Here is a 22664-nt window from a genome sequence, read left to right on the forward strand (position 1 = left end):
GGAGCCACACCTGCCACCCAACACTGGTCTCAGCCCTAGGCAGGTGAGGTGTGGACTGGGCCACATTTCTCCTTGCCACCCTGTTCTGACGTCACCGTACCCCAAACCTAGACATTGTTGGAGACTGGAGGTCCTAAGAGGGGGTCGACCTTGCCTTGTTAGTCACCTTTGAACCTTGACCTCACCACACCCCACACCCTATACATCGTCAGAGGTTCGAGAAGGGGTGCCATCTTGCCTTGACGTCAACACACCCCTAGAGAAAGGGGGGAGGAGGGGGGATCCCCTTCCTCTGATGACCGAAACACCCCTACCTCTACATCACTGGATGTATGGTGGGAGGGAGAGATTGGAGCGGTCGCAGCCAGAAGCCCTTCTCCGGGGCTCGACATTCCCATCTCCCCGTTGTCCTGGCAACATCCTCCACACGCTCTGGGCCAGTTAATCAAACTTTCTGTATGTTCAGGTTCCCTATACATCACTGGAGGTCCTCGCCCTCGGTCTGAGACTCAAATTTGACGGGACACACCCACAGCACGCCAACCACAACCCCTTCTGTATATCCGGGTTCCTGAAAGCGTATATAATTGGATTTATAACTGAATTACACGCCGCCGGCAGCACAGTGGCGTATGTATATATTATAGGATAACTCGAGTCCGCCACTATAGAATACATTGCGAACGGCAACCAACACATAGCGAAAGCGCAGAGAATCACAGAGAGTGTCTGGACTCCTTTGGTCGTGGAAATGGCGATGAATTGATGTTGGACTGCGATTTGCTGAGCATGTCGGAACGCAATCCTACAGATCTGCAGGTAGAGTTGCATCATGACTGCGAAGACCAATAGGAAGAAGATGGCGAGTGCAACGGCGTTGGATTTCGTGACTGGTCGGCATACGCTACAAGTCGTTTCGTCGTCTAGACAGTTCCACCCGAGGGCAGGGAGGACTCCAAGGATCAGACCCACCAACCAGATGAGCCCTATTACCAGGTACGTGAAGAGGACAGTCCGTTCGGTGTGATAGGTCAACGCGTTGTACAGCGACAGGTACCTGTAATGGAGTGAACATTACTGTCAGTCCAGTCCATGTTTTCACTGGCACACTCACTATTCCAAAACATGTTTAACTCATACTGATAACTGATTACTTTAGTCCAGTCCATGTTTTCATCTTAGTGAGAACTGATACACTCAGAATTCCAATACATAGTTGCATCGCTGCAATTATAGCAATCAGAAATACAACATAAAGAGAAATACAACGTCACCATACCTGTCCACAGTGATCGCCAGGATATTCAAAATGGACGCAGAGAACGCCACGATAAGTATCCCCGTGGAAACCAAGGTCACGACCTCTCCCTTGACCAGATAGATGAAGACAAAGTTTAGGATGAGTCCGAGACCCGCCAGGAGGTCGGCGAACGCCAGCGAACCAATCAGGATGAACATAGGAGCTCGAAGGGTCGGCGTGTAGAACAGGACAGCAATGACCAGAGCATTCTCACAGGAGATGAGGGTTCCTGTGACACATAATGCCACGTCCCATGGGCTGACATCCTGTTCATGACAACAATAATAGTAATACGTTTTCAAAATACCCAAAGTCACTTAACATAGTCAGCAACATTTTTTTAAAGCTATAAAGTCAACCAGTACGTTTATGTTCACAAAACTTGATGACATCATGACTAACCTGGGGTGAGGTCAGAGGTCGTAGATCAAGGTCAGATGTGGAGGTGCGGACGGGGACTGCGGAGGAGGAGTTGACCCCAGGGAGGTCAGGGTAAGGGTCAAGCCAGGGGTCCAGGGATGAGGGATCAAAGGTTGCAGAGGAAGTAGTGTTCTGGGGAAGGCCACCACTGCTCATGGCTGCAGCTAGGGAGAGGATCATAACTGGATGAAGGGAAGAAGGGGGGTGAAGAAGAAGAAGGGAGAGAGTAGGCTGTATTAATAAGGAGACGGGACACCATAGTGTAAGATTCAGGAACGTCTTTAATAAGATAAAAACCAGATAGAGAATACAGAGCATAATGGTTGCTGTAGTACATTATTCTACAGAGGGAGAGGAGAGGGAGAGAGGAGTCCAGGTGGGAGAGAGGGGGGATGGGTGAGAGTTGGGGCAGAGAGGAAGGATGGATGAGGAAAGAGAGGGGAAGAGGATTAAGTGATTCAGGTTGAGGAGTAGAGGGAGAGAGTGAGTGAGTCAGAGGTATCCATTACTACAGAGGAATAAAGTCACTTCTCAAATAAAAACAAAGAGATCATCCATCCAACAAAAGCGCCTGATTCAAATAATATATATACCGAGTAAAACAAATATTCGGAACCCTCCCCCCCACAAACAGTGTTCCTATTACCATACCCCTTTCAAAGGCACTTCAATCTTTTTGTCTTGCCACACAGACACAATCCATGTCTCAATTGTCTCAAGGCTTAAAAAGTATTCTTTAACCTGTCTCCTCCCCTTCATCTACACTGATTTGAAGTGGATTTAAAATGTGATTAAAAAGGGATCAAAGCTTTCACCTGGTCAGTCTATGTCATGGAAAGAGCAGATGTTGTGTGCTTAAGGTTGTTGTCCTGTTGGAAGGTGAACCGATTGCTCAGTTTGGCTGGGCGGCCAGCTCTAGGAAGAGTCTTGGTGGTTCCAAACTTCTTCCATTTAAGAATTATCGAAGCCACTGTGTTCTTAGGGACCTTCAATGCTGCAGAAATTTTTTGGTACCCTTCGCCAGAACTGTGCCTCGGCACAATCCTCGGCTCTTCGGACAATTCCTTCGACCTCATGGCTTGGTTTTTGCTCTGACATGCACTGTCAACTGTGGGGCCTTATAGAGACAGGTGTGTGCCTTTCCAAATCATGTCCAATCAAATGAATTTACCACAAGTAGACTCCAATCAAGTTATAGAAACATCTTAATGGAAACAGGATGCACCCGAGCTCAATTTCGAGTCTCATACCAAAAGGTCTGAATACTTATGTAAATGTGACATCTGTTTTTTATTTTTAATAAATGTGCAAACATACGCTAAAAAACTGTTTTGGCTTTATCATTATGGGGTATTGTGTGTAGATTGACAAGGAAAATAAACCATTTAATACATTTTAACGCTTTAACGTTGCAAAATGTGGAAAAGTGAAGGTGTCTGAATACTTTCTGAATGCACAATATTTGTTTTGACCATGACAGTTAACAATTTAATGTAACACCAAGTAATTTAGTCACCTCAACTTGTTCAACAGCCACACCATTCATCACCAGATTCAGCTGAGGTCAAGAGCTTGGGGAATAATTTGTACCAAATACAATGCTCTTGCTTTTAGAGATGTTTAGGACCAGTTTATTACTGACCACCTTTTTCAAAACTGACTACAACTCCTTGTTAAGGGTTTCAGTGAATTCATTAGCTGTGGTTGCTGACATGTATTTGGTTGAATCATCAGCATACAGTACATCATTTCATTTAAAATATTCCCCCCCAAAATTCTTAAATTTAGTCACATAATTGCTCAATTTGCTGTCAGCAGCCAGAATTATTAGCCACGAATTTTGCCCCATCTCTTTCAACCATTCAACCATTTTCAATTCCATCAATCGGTGGAGCTTTAACAGTTCTAACAGCCAGTTTCTTAATTAACAGGTGCATGTTTATCCATAATAGGAAGAAGCAATTTCATGACTTTATCAAGTGCAGTGGTTGGATGCTCCTTATTAATCACATCAAACCAGCAAAAATGTTTTATATCACCCACATAAGATTCACAGCATAAACATTTGTATGATCTCTTATACACTATTTTAGGCCCAGCTTCTGGAACCTTCGTTCTCCTAGATATAGAGTAGCCTCTATATTGTGATCACTGCATCCAATGCATATTGATACAGCTTTAGAACAAAGCTCTACCGTATTAGTCCAAATGTGATCAATACATGTGGATGATCTTGTTCCTGGTGTGTTTGTAAACACCCTGGTAGGTTGATTAATAACCTGAACCAGATTACAGGTGCTGATTACACTGAGAAGCGTTCTCTTGAGCGGACAGCTCCGACCAATCTCCGACCAACGCTGGTCCGACCAATCTGATTCCACGCTTCAAGACTGCTTCGATCACGTGGACTGGAATATGTTCCGCATTGCTTCCAACAACAACATTGACGAATACGCTGATTCAGTGAGCGAGTTCATTAGAAAGTGCATTGACGATGTCGTTCCCATAGCAATTATTAAAACATTCCCAAACCAGATACTGTGGATTGATGGCAGCATTCGCGTGAAACTGAAAGCGCGAACCACTGCATTTAACCAGGGAAAGGTGACCGGAAACATGACTGAATACAAACAGCGTAGCTATTCCCTCCGCAAGGCAATCAAACAAGCTAAGCGTCAGTATAGAGACAAAGTAGAGTCACAATTCAACGGCTCAGACACAAGAGGTATGTGGCAGGGTCTACAGTCAATCACGGATTACAAAAAGAAAACGAGCCCCGTCACAGACCAGGTTATCTTGCTCCCAGGCAGACTAAATAACTTTTTTGCCCGCTTTGAGGACAATACGGTGCCACTGACACGGCCCACAACCAAAACCTGCAGACTCTCCTTCACTGCAGCCGACGTGAGTTAAACATTTAAACGTGTTAACCCTCGCAAGGCTGCAGGCCCAGACGGCATCCCCAGCCGCGTTCTCAGAGCATGCGCAGACCAGCTGGCTGGTGTGTTTACGGACATATTCAATCAATCCTTATCCCAGTCTGCTGTTCCCACATGCTTCAAGAGGGCCACCATTGTCCCTGTTCCCAAGAAAGCTAAGGTAACTGAGCTAAACGACTACCTTCCGTCATCATGAAGTGCTTTGAGAGACTAGTCAAGGACCATATCACCTCCACCCTACCTGACACCCTAGACCCACTCCAATTTGCTTACCGCCCAAATAGGTCCACAGACAATGCAATCTCAACCACACTACACACTGCCCTAACCCATCTGGACAAGAGGAATACCTATGTGAGAATGCTGTTCATCGACTACAGCTCAGCATTTAACACCACAGTGCCCTCCAAACTCGTCATCAAGCTCGAGACCCTGGGTCTCAACCCTGCCCTGTGCAACTGGGTACTGGACTTCCTGACGGGCCGCCCCCAGGTGGTGAGGGTAGGTAACAACATCTCCACCCCACTGATCCTCAACACTGGGGCCCCACAAGGCTGCGTTCTGAGCCCTCTCCTGGAGTCCCTGTTCACCCACAACTGCTGGCCATGCACGCCTCCAACTCAATCATCAAGTTTGCGGACGACACTACAGTGGTAGGCTTGATTACCAACAACGACGAGACGGCCTACAGGGAGGAGGTGAGGGCCCTTGGAGTGTGGTGTCAGGAAAATAACCTCACACTCAACGTCAACAAAACTAAGGAGATGATTGTGGACGTCAGGAAACAGAGGGAGCACCCCCCTATCCACATCGATGGGACAGTAGTGGAGAGGGTAGTAAGTTTTAAGTTCCTCGGCGTACACATCACGGACAAACTGAATTGGTCCACCCACACAGACAGCGTCGTGAAGAAGGCGCAGCAGCGCCTCTTCAACCTCAGGAGGCTGAAGAAATTCGGCTTGTCAGCAAAAGCACTCACAAACTTCTACAGATGCACAATCGAGAGCATCCTGTCGGGCTATATCAATGCCTGGTACGGCAACTGCTCCGCCCACAACCGTAAGGCTCTCCAGAGGGTAGTGAGGTCTGCACAACGCATCACCGAGGGCAAACTACCTGCCCTCCAGGACACCTACACCACCCGATGTCACAGCAATGCCATAAAGATCATCAAGGACAACAACCACCCGAGCCACTGCCTGTTCACCCCGCTATCATCCAGAAGGCGAGGTCAGTACAGGTGCATCAAAGCAGGGACCGAGAGAATGAAAAACAGCTTCTATCTCAAGGCCATCAGACTGTTAAACAGCCACCACTAACATTGAGTGGCTGCTGCCAACACACTGACTCAACTCCAGCCACTTTAATAATGGTAATTGATGGAAATTTATGTAAAATATATCACTAGCCACTTTAAACTATGCCACTTTGTTTACATACCTTACATTACTCATCTCATATGTATATACTGTACTCGATACCATCTCCTGCATCTTGCCTATGCCGTTCTGTACCATCACTCATTCATATATCTTTATGTACATATTCTTTATCCCTTTACACTTGTGTATATAAGGTAGTAGTTTTGGAATTGTTAGGTTAGATTACTCGTTGGTTATTACCGCATTGTCGGAACTAGAAACACAAGCATTTCGCTACACTCGCTTTAACATCTGCTAACCACGTGTATGTGACAAATCCATTTGATTTTATTTGAAAACCAGTCAATATTCAGATCCCCAAGAAAATAGACCTCTCTGTTTACATCCCATACACTATCTAGCATTTCACACACATTATTTACAGTTGAAGTCAGAAGTTTACATACACTTAGGTTGGAGTCATTAAAACTTGTTTTTCAACCACTCCACAAATTTCTTGTTAACAAACTATAGTTTTGGCAAGTCGGTTAGGACATCTATTTTGTGCATGACACAAGTCATTTTTCCAACAATTGTTTACAGGCAGATTATTTCACATATAACTCACTGTATCACAATTCCAGTGGGTCAGAAGTTTACATACACTAAGTTGACTGTTGCCTTTCAACAGCTTGGGAAATTCCACAAAAGTATGTCATGGCTTTAGAAGCTTCTGATAGGCTGATTGACATAATGTGAGTCAATTGGAGATGTACCTGTGGATGTATTTCAAGGACTACCTTCAAACTCAGTGCCTCTTTGCTTGACATCATGGGAAAATCTAAAGAAATCAGCCAAGACCTCAGAAAATAAATTGTAGACCTCCACAAGTCTGATTCATCCTTGGGAGCAATTTTGAAATGCCTGAAGGTACCACGTTCATTTGTACGTACAATAGTACGCAAGTATACACACCATGGGACCACGCAGCCGTCATACCGATCAGGAAGGAGAAGCATTCTGTCTCGTAGAGATGAATGTATTTTGGTGCGAAAAGTGCAAATCAATCCCAGAACAACAGCAAAGGATCTTGTGGAGATGCTGGGGGAAACAGGTACAAAAGTATCTATATCTACAGTAAAATGAGTCTTATATTGACATAACCTGAATGGCTGCTCAGCAAGGAAGAAGCCACTGCTCCAAAACCACCATAAAAAAGCCAGACTACGGTTTACAACTGCACGTGGGGACGAATATCGTACTTTTTGGAGAAATGTCCTGTGGTCTAATGAAACAAAAATAGAACTGTTTGTCCATAATGACCATCGTTATGTTTGGAGGAAAATGGGGGATGCTTGCAAGCTGAAGAACACCTTCCCAACCATGAAGCATGGGGGTGGCAGCATCATGTTCCGGGGGTGCTTTGCTGCAGGAGGGACTGGTGCACTTCACAAAATAGATGACATCATGAGGTAGGAAAATTATGTGGATTTATTGATGCAACATATATTGAAGCAACATCTCAAGACATCAGTCAGGAATTTAAAGCTTGATCACAAATGGGTCTTCCAAATGGACAATGACCCCAATCATACTTCCAAAGTTGTGGCAAAATGGCTTAAGGACAACAAAGTCAAGGTATTGTAGTGGCCATCACAAAGACCTGACCTTAATCCTATAGAAAATTTGTTGGCAGAATTGAAAAAGGGTGTGCGAGCAAGGAGGCCTACAAACCTGACTCAGTTACACCAGCTCTGTCAAAGTTCATCCAACTTATTCACCCAAAATATTTCAAAACACACATCCTGTTTGCAACAAGGCACTAAAGTAATACTGCAAAAAATGTGGCAAAGCAAACAACTTTTTGTCCTCAATACAAAGTGTTATGTTTGGGACAAATCCAATACAACATATTACTGAGTACCAATCTCCATATTTTCAAGCATAGTGGTAGCTAAATCATGTTATGGATATGCTTGTAATCGTTAAGAACTGGACGAGTTTTTCAAGATAAACAAATTAATTGAATGGAGCTAAGCACAGGCAAAATCCTAGAGGAAAACCTGGTTCAGTCTGCTTTCCACCAGACACTGTGAGATGATTTCAGCTTTTAGCAGGTCAATAACCAGCCAAAATGTACACTGGAGTTGCTTACCAAGAAGACAGTGAATGTTCCTGGGTAGCCGAGTTACATTTTTTACTTACATTTACTTGACAATGTATGGCAATACCTGAAAATACCTGAAAATGATCAACAACAAATTTGACAGAACTTGAAGAAATTTGAAAATAATAATAGGCAAATGTTGCCCAATCCAGGTGTGGAAAGCTCTTAGAAACGTACCTAGAAAGACTCACAGCAGTAATCATATTTTTTTCCCAAGATGACGTAGCAGTCAGATGTCTTTGTCTTCGTCTTGTCGTGTCCCGTGTATATTTTTATATATTGTTCTTTGCATATATTATTCCTATATCCTTCCAGTATTTATGCTGCAGTAGTGTATGTGTCGGGGGGTTAGGGTCAGTTTGTTATATCTGGAGTACTTCTCCTGTCCTATCCGATGTCCTGTGTGAATTTAAGTATGCTCTCTCTAATTCTCTCTTTCTTTCTCTCTCTCGGAGGAGAGCCCAGCCAGAAGAGGACTGGCCACCCCACATAGCCTGGTTCCTCTCAAGGTTTCTTCCTAGGTTCCGGCCTTTCTAGGGAGTTTTTCCAAGCCACCGTGCTTCTACACCTGCATTGCTTGCTGTTTGGGGTTTTAGGCTGGGTTTCTGTACAGCACTTTGAGATATCAGCTGATGTACGAAGGGCTATATAAATACATTTGATTTGATTTGATTATCAATGAACCTACCAGGTACAACCCCAAATCCGTAAACACGGGCACCCTCCTAGATATCATCCTAACCAACCTGCCCTCCAAATACACCTTGGCTGTCTTCAACCAGGATCTCAGCGATCACTGTCTCATTGCCTGCGTCCGTAATGGGTCTGCACCCCTCATCACTGTCAAATGCTCCCTAAAACACTTCAGCGAACAGGCCTTCCTATTCGACCTGGCCCGGGTATCCTGGAAGGAAATTGACCTCATTCCGTCAGTAGAGGATACCTGGTTATTCTTTGAAAGTGCTTTCCTCGCCATCTTAAATAAGTATGCCCATTAAAAAATGGTAGAACCATGAACAAATATAGCCTTTGCTTCACTCCAGACCTGAATGCCCTTGACCAGCAAGAAAAAAAAGCAAAGATATAGAGGTAAAGGCTAGCTTTTTCAAACAGAAATTTGCATCCTGTAACACAAACTCCAAAAAGTTCTGGGACACTGTAAAGTCCATGGAGAATAAGAGCACCTCCTCCCAGCTGCCCACTGCACTTAGGCTAGGAAACACTATCACCACCGATAAATCCACGATAATTAAGAATTTCAATAAGCATTTCTCTATGACTGGCCATGCTTTCCACCTGGTTACCCCTACCCCGGTCAACAGCCCTACACCCCCCACAGCAACTTGCCCAAGCCTCCCCCACTTCTCCTGCACCCAAATCCAGATAGCTGATGTTCTGAATGAGCTGCAACATCTGGACCCCTACACATCAGCCGGGCTAGACAATCTGGACAGACTCTTTATAAAATGATCCACCGAAATTGTTGCAACCCCTTTTACTAGCCTTTTCAACCTCTCTTTCGTATCGTCTGAGATCCCCAAAGATTGGAAAGCTGCCGTGGTCATCCCCCTCTTCAAAGGGGGAGACACTCTCGACCCAAACTGCTACAGACCTATATCTATCCCACCCTGCCTTCCAAAGGTATTCGAAAGCCAAGTTAACAAACAGATCACCGACCACTTCGAATTCCACCGTACCTTCACCGCTATTCAATCTGGTTTCCGAGCTGGTCATCGGTGCACCTCAGCTACACTCAAGGTCCTAAACGATATCCTAACCGCCGTCGATAAGAGACAATACTGTGCAGCTGTATTCATCGACCTGGCCAAGTCTTTCGACTGTGTCAATCACCACATTCTTATCGGCAGACTCAACAGCCTTGGTTTCTCAAATGACTGCCTCGCCTTGTTCACCAACTACTTCTCCGACAGAGTTCAGTGTGTCAAATCCGGTCCGGTCCTCTGGCAATCTCTATGGGGGTGCCACAGGGTTCAAATCTCGGGCCGACTCTCTTCTCTGTATACATCAATGATGTTGCTCTTGCTGCTGGTGATTCTCTGATCCACCTCTACGCAGACGACACCATTCTGTATACTTCTGGCCCTTTAAACAGGTTAAAATACACAAGGCTGCGGGGCCAGACGGATTACCAGGACCTGTACTCCGGGCATGTACTGACCAACTGGCAGGTGTCTTCACTGACATTTTCAACATGTCCCTGATTGAGTCTGTAATACCAACATGCTTCAAGCAGACCACCATAGTCCCTGCGCCCAAGAACACAAAGGCAACCTGCCTAAATGACTACAGACCCGTAGCACTCACTTCCGTAGCCATGAAATGCTTTGAAAGGCTGGTAATGGCTCACATCAACAAAATTATCCAAGAAACCCTAGACCCACCCCAATTTGCATACCACATGGCAAGCGGTACCGGAGTGCCAAGTCTAGGTCAAAAAGGCTTCTCAACCGTTTTTACCCCCAAGCCATAAGCCTCCTGAACAGGTAACCAAATGGTTACCCAGACCATTTGCATTGTGTGCACCCCCCCAACCCCTCTTTTACGCTGCTGCTACTCTCTGTTTATCTTACATGCTCCCGCACATTGGCTAACCGGGCTATCTGCATTGTGTCCCACCACCCGCCAACCCCTCTTTTAAGCTTCTGCTACTCTCTGTTCATCATATATGGACAGTCACTTTAACGATACCTACATGTACATACTACCTCTATAAGCCTGACTAACAATTGTCTGTATATAGCCTTGCCACTCTTTTTTCAAATGTCTTTCTACTGTTGTTTTATTTCTTTACTTACCTACACTTTTTTGGGCACCATTGGTTAGAGCCTGTAAGTAAGCATTTCACAGTAAGGTTTACACCTGTTGTATTCGGCGCACGTGACAAATATACACTCACTGGACAGTCAAGTAGGTACACCAACCTGTTCACGAAAATGGATCGCTCCTGCAGACAGTGAGTAAAGTGGCCATGGCTTGTTAAATAAAGCAGGCAGACAGGCATCTAGGCATTCAGTTACTGTTCGATTGAAAGTTAGAATGGGCAAAACAAGTGACGTATGCGACTTTGAGTATGGTATGATCGTCGGTGCCAGGCGCTCCGGATCCAGTGTCTCATAAATGGCCAGCCTCCATGGCTTTTTACAGAGAATAGTGCAACAAACAAAAAAAGTCCTATGGGCTGATGACAGAGGTCGAAGGAGAATGGCAAGAATCTTGCACGCTAACAGGCAGACCACAAACAGACAAATAATGGCACAGTACAACAGTGAAGCGCAGAACGGCAACTCGTCGAACCTTGTCACGGATGGGCTATTGCAGCAGACGACCACACCGGGTTCCACTCTTATCGGTCAAAAACAAGAAGAAGCCGCTCCAGTGGGCACACGATCACCAACACTGGACAATTGAGGAGTGGCTCGCGCATTCCCCAGAACTCAACCTAATAGAGCATCTTTTGGATGAGATGGAATGGGCTGTTTGCAGCATGAATGTACCGGTGTCCAATCTGAATCAACTGCGTGATGCCATCGCGTCAGCATGGACCAACATTCCAACACATTGTAGAATGCCCCAAGAATACAGGCTGTTCTGGAGGCAAAGGGGGGTCCGACCCGGTACTAGATGGGTAAACCTAATAAACTGGCTAGTGAGTGTATATAGCCTACTGTAACACATTTAACACACATTACAACACAACGCTAAATGCATGTTTCCTTGTAATACCACCCTCATGTTGCAAACATACAGATCATATGCTTGATACATAGATACACGTTATTCAGTACATAGATGCTGGAGACACTTACACATACATTGCACAACACAAGATGTTGCCTGTCAGTTTAAACATGCATCCTTGTATGGCTTTTCTACATACCGCATTGATTTACCATGAAATTGTTTTCCTTTTGTTCCTCCTTGAATGGAACAGATATAACCTATAAAAAAAAACAGTATTAACCTAAAGAAACAGTATTGGCTAAATATAATCCCCATTGCAGCTGCAGCGACATCTAAAACATGTCCAAATGGAATAGAAAAAAACACATCCATATTTGATATTCTTACCAGAAATATGGGACAGAAAGAGAGCCTTCGGATTAGGCTTGGAGCTATCACTTTGCAGTGATTTATTCTATTTTTAGAAAAAAACGTTTAAAATCTGCGAGATCGTTTTGATGCTAGTCTGATTGACACGCTGCGCAGACAAAAAAAAAACACAGAGCTAATTTTAACTCTGCCAGCGCACGCACAGCCAGCAAGCTCCATTCACAAATGTATCCTCTCCTCTCTAACCCTCCCTCCTTTCCCTCACTCCCTCTGTCTACTAAGCACACGCACGCGCATATAAGGATACACACGCACATGCACACACATACAGTACACTCCGACACACTGCAAAGGACTGAGAAGGTCACTAAACCCGCAAAGCAATTTCCATTTGGTGGTTTCTATTTATAAATATTTTGTTTTCTGTTATTGTTTGTCATTGTCAACAAACTATTTATTAATAAACAACATATGCATCTGTACGCTAAAGACATAGCATCATTCCATATGCGCACCTCCCACCACGAACAATACCCCAGTTTCATTCAACTGCAATGCCTTTCCCCCCAGCGCAGTCCGTGACTGTTGAGCAAGGGAGGGAGGGAGGGAGAGAGAGAGAGAGATAGAGAGAGATGGGGAAGGAGAGAGGAGAGACAACGCCACAAAGACAGAGAAGAAGAAAAAAAGAAATACAATTACTAGTTCTTTATGTCCTTTTTCCTCTTTAACGCCGCTGGATATAAGAAATACTAATCTAGATTTTCCTTTCTGTAGAGTAGTACTTGAGGAGCACGGTGTAGTCATCTGACGCTATCCTTTCGTTAGCATTGCTTCAACGCTGTAAGCAGTGTAACCACCTCTGCCACTTGCCGCTCTCCTCCAGCCGTGCATAGCCTACTATGCGCACCACTCTCTGCATGGACACGTTGACGACGATTCTCCCTTGGTGACGTCAGAAGCTCACTAAGGTCATGCTGTGTCGATGGGTTCTGTGAATCAGGGACTGAATATTGATAATGAAATCCGGTTTCTCCAGTTTCCATAAACAACAGGACTCCATGCTTAGATAGGTAGAAGAGGATCTCTGTGTTCGGTACCCACGTACGTGAACGTCCGTCCGCGCGCACACTCACACACAAACACAAGGTCGAAGCTGTGAGTTCGCATGTGCAGACAGACGGCTAAGTAGGCCTGCATCTGTTTTCCTTTCACCCTAACCCAATTGAGATCATTCAGATCAAGTGTGGAACTTCAGTTTAAGAAGATTTAAGTTAATTGCCCTTGTGAATATTAAATGTGAGTAATAACATGAGTTACTTGTCAAGGTGTGAGGGTAGGCTATAACTACAGTATATGCACTCATATTTCTCTCTTGCTCTCTCTCTCTCATGGAACACAATTACACCCTTTGTGCAGGAAATTCCACGGCCCACACGCTCTCTGTCATCCCCCTATCCTCCATTCCCCTCCTCCGCTCCATTCCCATGTTGAGTTCTCTTTCTCTCATTCCCTCTCTCTCTCTCTACCTAAATCACGCCTTTGGCGTTTGTGCAGTGCCTCTGCAGTGGCTATTGTGTATGAAATAGTGCAATAATCTTGATTGTAGTAACTTACAACATACAGGGAATGCACAAACACACAGACACACACATGTTTTTATGAATGTGTGAATCACAGCGCATGATAGGAATACAGATGAGGGTGTGTGTGTGTCTAGCTGTTCATTGATGACTTCGCCCAGTCGTTTTCAAGCGGACTCCTTCATTCATCTTTCCTGCATAGCACTCTGGGTATTAGAATCGGCCAAGTCGCTCAAGATCCATTGGGAATTAGACCTCCGTCCAGGTAAGCAGGATGTCAGAAGATAACGTTAAAACCATTCTCTAGGGGCAACGGTGAGCGCTATTACCATCAAGTAAGCTCTGGGTTTGTTAGGGTGTTGTGGATGGGTGTAAACCATGAGCTCTGGCCCCAAGGGTTGTGCGTTCAAGCCCAGTGCTAGGCACTGTTATAGTTTGTTTACCCTATCCTTAACCCTTAACCATTCGGAATGAATGCTTAACTTAACCGTGGAGTTGTTATTGTTTTAACCCTATCCCAAACCTTAATTAACTTAACCATTGACATTTAAAGCCTGAATTTAACTTAAGGGTTTGGACATCTGATTCCACACACACACACACACACACACACACAAACAGTCACACACACATATTCAGCTATGCATATTACAGAGGCCAAGAGAGAGATATGGAGAGAGTTTGGACACACCTACTCATTAAAGGAGTTTTCTTTATTGTTACTATTGTCTATGTTGTAGAATAATAGTGACGACATAACACATATGGAATCATGTAGTAACCAAAAAAGTGTTAAACAAATAAAAATATATTTTCTATTTGAGATTCTTCAAATAGCCACCCTTTGCCTTAATGACAGATTTGCACACTCTTGAAATTCTCTCAACCAGCTTCATGAGGCAGTCACCTGGAATGCATTCCAATCAACAGGTGTACCTTGTTCAAAGTGAATTTGTGTAATTTTGTTCTTTCTTAATGTGTTTGAGCCAATCAGTTGTGCTGTGACAAGGTAGGGGTGGTATATACAGTGCCTTGCGAAAGTATTCGGCCCCCTTGAACTTTGCGACCTTTTGCCACATTTCAGGCTTCAAACATAAAGATATAAAACTTTATTTTTTTTGTGAAGAATCAACAACAAGTGGGACACAATCATGAAGTGGAACGACATTTATTTGATATTTCAAACTTTTTGAACAAATCAAAAACTGAAAAATTGGGCGTGCAAAATTATTCAGCCCCTTTACTTTCAGTGCAGCAAACTCTCTCCAGAAGTTCAGTGAGGATCTCTGAATGATCCAATGTTGACCTAAATGACTAATGATGATAAATACAATCCACCTGTGTGTAATCAAGTCTCCGTATAAATGCACCTGCACTGTGATAGTCTCAGAGGTCCGTTAAAAGCGCAGAGAACATCATGAAGAACAAGGAACACACCAGGCAGGTCCGAGATACTGTTGTGAAGAAGTTTAAAGCCGGATTTGGATACAAAAAGATTTCCCAAGCTTTAAACATCCCAAGGAGCACTGTGCAAGCGATAATATTGAAATGGAAGGAGTATCAGACCACTGCAAATCTACCAAGACCTGGCCGTCCCTCTAAACTTTCAGCTCATGCAAGGAGAAGACTGATCAGAGATGCAGCCAAGAGGCCCATGATCACTCTGGATGAACTGCAGAGATCTACAGCTGAGGTGGGAGACTCTGTCCATAGGACAACAATCAGTCGTATATTGCACAAATCTGGCCTTTATGGAAGAGTGGCAAGAAGAAAGCCTTTTCTTAAAGATATCCATAAAAAGTGTTGTTTAAAGTTTGCCACAAGCCACCTGGGAGACACACCAAACATGTGGAAGAAGGTGCTCTGGTCAGATGAAACCAAAATTGAACTTTTTGGCAACAATGCAAAACGTTATGTTTGGCGTAAAAGCAACACAGCTGAACACACCATCCCCACTGTCAAACATGGTGGTGGCAGCATCATGGTTTGGGCCTGCTTTTCTTCAGCAGGGACAGGGAAGATGGTTAAAATTGATGGGAAGATGGATGGAGCCAAATACAGGACCATTCTGGAAGAAAACCTGATGCAGTCTGCAAAAGACCTGAGACTGGGACGGAGATTTGTCTTCCAACAAGACAATGATCCAAAACATAAAGCAAAATCTACAATGGAATGGTTCAAAAATAAACATATCCAGGTGTTAGAATGGCCAAGTCAAAGTCCAGACCTGAATCCAATCGAGAATCTGTGGAAAGAACTGAAAACTGCTGTTCACAAATGCTCTCCATCCAACCTCACTGAGCTCGAGCTGTTTTGCAAGGAGGAATGGGAAAAAATGTCAGTCTTTCGATGTGCAAAACTGATAGAGACATACCCCAAGCGACTTACAGCTGTAATCGCAGCAAAAGGTGGCGCTACAAAGTATTAACTTAAGGGGGCTGAATAATTTTGCACGCCCAATTTTTCAGTTTTTGATTTTTAAAAAAAGTTTGAAATATCCAATAAATGTCGTTCCACTTCATGATTGTGTCCCACTTGTTGTTGATTCTTCACAAAAAAATACAGTTTTATATCTTTATGTTTGAAGCCTGAAATGTGGCAAAAGGTCGCAAAGTTCAAGGGGGCCGAATACTTTCGCAAGGCACTGTAGAAGATAGCCCTATTTGGTAAAAGACCAAGTACATATTATTGCAAGAACAGCTCAAATAAGCAAAGACAAGTGACAGTCAATCATTATTTTAAGACATGAAGGTCAGTCATTCCGGAAAATTGCAAGAACTTTTAAAGTTTCTTCAAGTGCATTCATAAAAAGCATCAAGCGCTATGATGAAACTGGCTCTCATGAGGACCGCCACAGAAATGCAAGACCCAGAGTTACTTCTGCTGCAGAGGATAAATTCATTAGTTACCAGCCTCAGAAATTGCAGCCCAAATAAATTCTTCACAGAGTTCAAGTAACAGACAAATCTCAACATTAACTGTTCAGAGGAGACTGCATGAATCAGGCCTTCATGGTTGAATTGCTGCAAAAGAACCACTAATAAAGGACACCAATACGAAGATGACTTGCTTGGGCCAAGAAACACGACCTGTCCTTTGGTCTGATGAGTCCAAATTTGAGATTTTTGGTTCCAACCGGCGTGTTTTTGTGAGACGCAGAGTACGGATGATCTCCGCATGTGTGGTTCCCACCGTGAAGCATGGAGGAGGAGGTGTGATGGTGTGGGAGAGCTTTGGTGGTGACACTGTCAGTGATTTACTTAGATTTCAAGCACACTTAACCAGCATAGCTACCACAGCATTCTGCAGCAATACACCATCACATCTGGTTTGCGCTTAGTGGGGCTATCGTTTGTTTTTCAACAGGACAATGACGCAACACACCTCCAGGCTGTGTAAGGGCTATTTGACCAAGAAGGAGAGTGATGGAGTGCTGCATCAGATGACCTGGTCTCCACAATCACCAGACCTCAACCCACTTGAGATCGTTTGGGATGAGTTGGACCGCAGAGTTAAGGAAAAGCAGCCAACAAGTGCTCAGCATATGTTAGAATTCCTTCAATACTGTTGGAAAAGAATTCCAGGTGCAGCTGGTTGAGAGAATGCCAAGAGTGTGTAAAGCTGTCATCAAGGCAAAGGGTGGCTACTTTGAAGAATCTCAAATATAAAATATATTTTGATTTGTTTAACACTTTTTTGTTTACTACATTATTCCATATGTGTTATTTCATAGTTTTGAGGTCTTCACTATTATTCTACAATGTAAAAAATAGTCAAAAATAAAGAAAAAAACAAAGTAACTGTAACCCAAATTCACTTAGGGTACGTCCCAAATGTCATTTTATTCCATATGGTCCCTGGTCTTAAGTAGTGCACTAAATAGAGAATAGGGTACCATTTGGAATGCAGAGGTCCTCTATTGCCTCTTACTGCTGACAGAAGCAGGAACATGGAACTAGACGTCAGCAGATGTGAATGTGCGTGCATGTGTGAAAAAGAGTGTGAAGAGACAGAAGGAGTGAATGTCTATCTGCATGCATGTGTGTGAACAATTGATTGTCTCATGAATGTCTATGTCTGACAGTATCATCTAATTCCCTTTGCTTTACTCAGTGGGCTTTTGAGACCGATCTAACAATTGTATCATCATTTGATTGGCCCGGCAGAGACACAGTTAAAGCACAATGGGTGTGTGTGTGACTTGGTGTGTTGAGATAGGATTATCAGGCGTAAAAAGGCTGGTAATGATGATGATGATGACTGCCTGAATCGACTCTGAAATGACCCTACGCTTCGATTTAGAGAGTGTGTTTGTGTGAGAGAAAGAAGGAGAGAGACAAAAATAGATCAGTATTGTTGAAACATTGGACTATCACTAATCAAAGAATAGTTATTAACTAGGAAGTCGGGGCACCACGGGAAAATGTTGTTTAAAGAGTTACAATTTCCCGAATGTAACTCTCTTCAGATATTTTCATATCTTATCAATTACAGTCACTTATGAATGTATTATTACCTTATCAGTCATATTCTGCATGTCGCAAACCCTTGGATATCTGCACGAACCCTAGCATAAATTATGAATCAGTGATATACAAATTTACTAACTAAATAATCCCACAGAATTACATAAACACACACAGGATAGGTTCTACATTGGTTACTCACTTAATAATGATACACTGAAAATTCCCTAGTGGATGAAACTGATATGACGGCTTGGTAGACAAAGGAAAGGGGTGGGGACAGCTCAAGAGCTGGAATGTCAGAGAAACAACACGGATATACAGTTGATAACTACACTCATGGAAATGCTAACCCTTTGCACATGAACAGCTGCTCAATCGAAAATAAATTGCAATTGACATATTTACTAGTGTATGCCTTTGTTGTCCCTCCGTGATCGCCGGTCCATCTGCTGGATAGTCAGTCGACAGAAAGTCTTTGGTTTGTCCACCAGTGATCAAAGTCTTGCGAGTTGTAGTTTTCTCAGTGGGGTCTGGATAGTGTCTTTTGTAATGGATACATCAGACGTACCCCTGGTCACTTGATAAGGAAAGGTTCTCCAGAATATATCTTTTAGAGTACCATTCGGTCGTTCGATCGGTTGCGTTTACCAGACTAAAGTACTTAAACAGCTGTAGACTGAATAATTGGTCTTTAGTTTGTAGATTTCTTAATAATTTCAGCATGGGGATGATCCCCACGTTCTCTGGTCTTGTCCTTTGGTAGAGTTGTAGTTTAAACCATTTCGCAACATCCGGCTCACGCCTTGGTCTGCTTGGTCTATAGAGTGGTAGATTTCTCATTTGTAACATATTCAGCTGACCCTCCACCTAACTGGTCTTTATTTAAATTGCCAACTTGTTCAACATGTAGCTACCGTTCCATGCTCTCTGGTCTAATGCACATTTTGTCGGAAGTGGGTTTTATACTTGATCCTGCAAGTTGCTACCCACCATAGGAATGAACCTTGGATGTCCATGTATGTGGATCAGCGTAGCAGTCCCCCCCCCCTCCCGGTGGTTTACCCTGGTAGGCTTTCTGACAGCTGCAAACTACCACAAGAATGGCCAGGGAATGTCCTTGTTTGGGATCACTGTTGCGTTCACCCTCTGGTGGTTGACACGGGTAGGATTTCTGCAAATGGAGCAGGCTGCCACAAGGATGGGCAGCGGATGTCTGGATTGAGAACGCCGTTCCGGACCCGTCGCCTGGTCTTTCAGGCTGGTGGATCTAGGCAGTAATTTAGGCAGATGTTAATAACGCACACACACTCATGAAATACATAATTACATTTCTTCCCAGGTGAGCGGCGTTGTGGCACGAAGTGAGGGTTGTATGGGGAACTTGTTTATGGCTCTATCACTTCCTAAGTGTCAGAGGAAATGAAACTAAAAGGAATGGAAGCATAAACAAAATATATACAAAATATAATTATCACACCTTAATCATCTAATTGGACTGTTTTCTATATACGTCCAAGGTCTTGGCAAAATTACCCTATCATGGCATTATCTAATGTCATATCTAGGGCGTTTCTAAGTTGATAACTACATGATAAGTCTACAGCTGTAAGGCACCAGTTTTGGGCAGTCTACAGGGATGACCTATGGACCTCTGTGGAGAAACTGGTGAGTACTGTAGCTGTAGAGTCAAAGGCCTCAAAGTAAATTTTCAACTTTACTAAGGCTGGTATTTTGTTCAGACCCTGAAGTGATCCGAGCATAACTCATTAAATGTTCCATTGTACGTGTGTGTTTGTGCTTACACAAGGGCACATACCAAGGTAAAGAAACCAAGTATCCCGGTGAGGCTGCAACCTGTTCAGAATTAGTGCAGATAGCCCGGTTAGCCAATGTGCGGGAGCACTGGTTGGTTGGGCCAATTTAGGCAGTATGTACATGAATGTATAGTTAAAGTGACTATGCATATAAGATAAACAGAGAGTAGCAACAAAGTAAAAGAGGGGTTGGGGGGGGAACACAATGTAAATAGTCCGGGTACCCATTTGGTTACCTGTTCAGGAGTATTTTGGCTTGGGGGTAAAAACTGTTGAGAAACCTTTTTGTCCTTGACTTGGCACTCCGGTACCGCTTGCCATGCGGTAGTAGAGAGAACAGTCTATGACTGGGGTTGCTGGGGGCTTTGACAATTTTAAGGGCCTTCCTCTGACACCACCTGGTATAGAGGTCCTGGGTGGCAGGCAGCTTTGCCCCAGTGATGTACTGGGCCGTACGCACTACCCTCTGAAGTGCCTTGCGGTCGGAGGCCGGGCAATTGCCGTACCAGGCAGTGATGCAACAGGTCAGGATGCTCTCGATGTTACAGCTGTAGAACCTTTTGAGGATCACAGGACCCATGCCAAATCTTTTCAGTTTCCTGAGGGGGAATAGGCTTTGTCGTGCCCTCTTCACGACTGTCTTGGTGTGTTTGGACCAATCTAGTTTGTTGTTGATGTGGACACCAAGGAATTTGAAGCGCTCAACCTGCTCCACTACAGCCCCGTCGATGAGAATGGAGAAGTGCTCGGTGCTCCTTTTCCTGTAGTCCACAATCATCTCCTTATTCTGGGTTACGTTGAGGGATAGGTTGTTATTCTCGCACCACCCGGCCAGGTCTCTGACCTCCTCCCTATAGGCTGTCTTGTCATTTTCGGTGATCAGGCCTACATCTGTTGTGTCGTCAGCAAACTTAATGATGGTGTTGGAGTCGTGCCTGGCCATGCAGTCGTGGGTGAACAGGGCGTACAGGAGGGGACTGAGCATACACCCCTGGGGAGCTCCAGTGTTGAGGATCAGCATGGCAGATGTGTTGCTACCTACCCTCACAACCTGGGGACGGCCTGTCAGGAAGTCCAGGATACAGTTGCAGAAGGAGGTGTTTAGTCCCAGGTTCCTTAGCTTGATGATGAGCTTTGAGGGTACTATGGTGTTGAACGCTGAGCTGTAGTTAATGAATAGCATTCTCACATAGGTGTTCCTTTTGTCCAGGAGGGAAAGGACAGTGTGGAGTGCAATAGAGATTGCATAATCTGTGGATCTGTTTGGGCGGTATGCAAATTGGAGTGGGTCTAGGGTTTATGGGATAATGGTGTTGATGTGAGCAATTACCAGCCTTTCAAAGCATTTCATGGCTACGGACGTGAGTGCTACGGGTCTGTAGTCATTTAGGCAGGTTGCCTTTGTGTTCTTGGGCACAGGGACTATGGTGGTCTGCTTAAAGCATGTTGGTATTACAGACTCAAGCAGGGACATGTTGAAAATATCAGTGAAGACACCTGCCAGTTGGTCAGCACATGTCCGGAGCGCACATCCTGGTAATCCGTCTGGCCCGGCAGCCTTGTGAATGTTGACCTGTTTAAAAGGTCTTACTCATGTCGGCTACGGAGAGCGTGATCACAGTCGTCCGGAACAGCTGATGCTCTCACGCATGCCTCAGTGTTGCTTGCCTCGAAGCAAGCATAGAAGTGATTTAGATCATCTGGCATGCTCGTGTCACTGGGAAGCTCGCAGCTATGCTTCCCTTTGTAGTCTGTAATAGTTTGCAAGCCCCGCCACATAAGACGAACGTCGGAGCTGGTGTACTATGATTCAATCTTAGCCCTTTATTGACGCTTTGCCTGTTTGATGGTTTGTCGCAGGGCATAGCAGGATTTCTTGTAAGCTTCTGGGTTAGTCCCGCACCTTGAAAGCGGCAGCTCTACCCTTTAGCTCAGTGCGAATGTTGCCTGTGAGCCATGGCTTCTGGTTGGGGCATGTACGTACAGTCACTGTGGGGATGACATCCTCAATGCATTTATTGATAAAGCCAGTGACTGATGTGGTGTATTCCTCAATGTCATCGGAATAACCCTGGAACATGTTCCAGTCTGTGATAGCAAAGCAGTCCTGTAGTTTAGCATCTGCTTCATCTGACAATTTTTTCATAGGCCGAGTAACTGGTGCTTCCTGCTTTAATTTTTGCTTGTAAGCAGGAATCAGGAGGATAGAGTTGTGGTCGGATTTACCAAATGGAGGGTGAGGGAGAGCTTTGTATGCATCTCTGTGTGTGGAGTACAGGTGATCTAGAATTTTTTCCCCTCTGGTTGCACATTTAACATGGTGATAGAGATTTGGTAGAACTGATTTAAGTTTCCCTGCATTAATGTCTCCGGACACTAGGAGCGCTGCCTCTGGGTGAGTGGTTTCCTGTTTGCTTATTTCCTTATACAGCTGACTGAGGGCGGTCTTAGTGCCAGCATCTGTCAGTGGTGATAAATAAACAGCCACGAAAAGTATAGCTGAGAACTCTAGGTAAGTAGTGTGGCCTGCAATTTTTCACAAT

At 44.3% G+C, this 22664-nt stretch overlaps 1 protein-coding gene across 1 annotated transcript; it reads right to left on the bottom strand.

Moving 5' to 3' along the window:
* Nucleotides 1–471: 471 nt before the first annotated feature.
* Nucleotides 472–13130, bottom strand: LOC139379374 (G protein-coupled receptor 185 b). Its single transcript, XM_071122183.1, has 4 exons — nucleotides 12958–13130; nucleotides 1703–1902; nucleotides 1280–1566; nucleotides 472–1057 (listed from the first exon to the last, which is right to left on the bottom strand). Exons 2-4 carry the CDS (start codon nucleotides 1898–1900, stop codon nucleotides 472–474), a joined length of 1071 nt encoding a protein of 356 aa, XP_070978284.1. The 5' UTR covers nucleotides 1901–1902; nucleotides 12958–13130.
* Nucleotides 13131–22664: the final 9534 nt, after the last annotated feature.

The sequence above is a fragment of the Oncorhynchus clarkii genome, chromosome 21 (assembly GCF_045791955.1).
Source record: "Oncorhynchus clarkii lewisi isolate Uvic-CL-2024 chromosome 21, UVic_Ocla_1.0, whole genome shotgun sequence".
NCBI classification, from domain to species: Eukaryota; Metazoa; Chordata; class Actinopteri; order Salmoniformes; family Salmonidae; genus Oncorhynchus; species Oncorhynchus clarkii.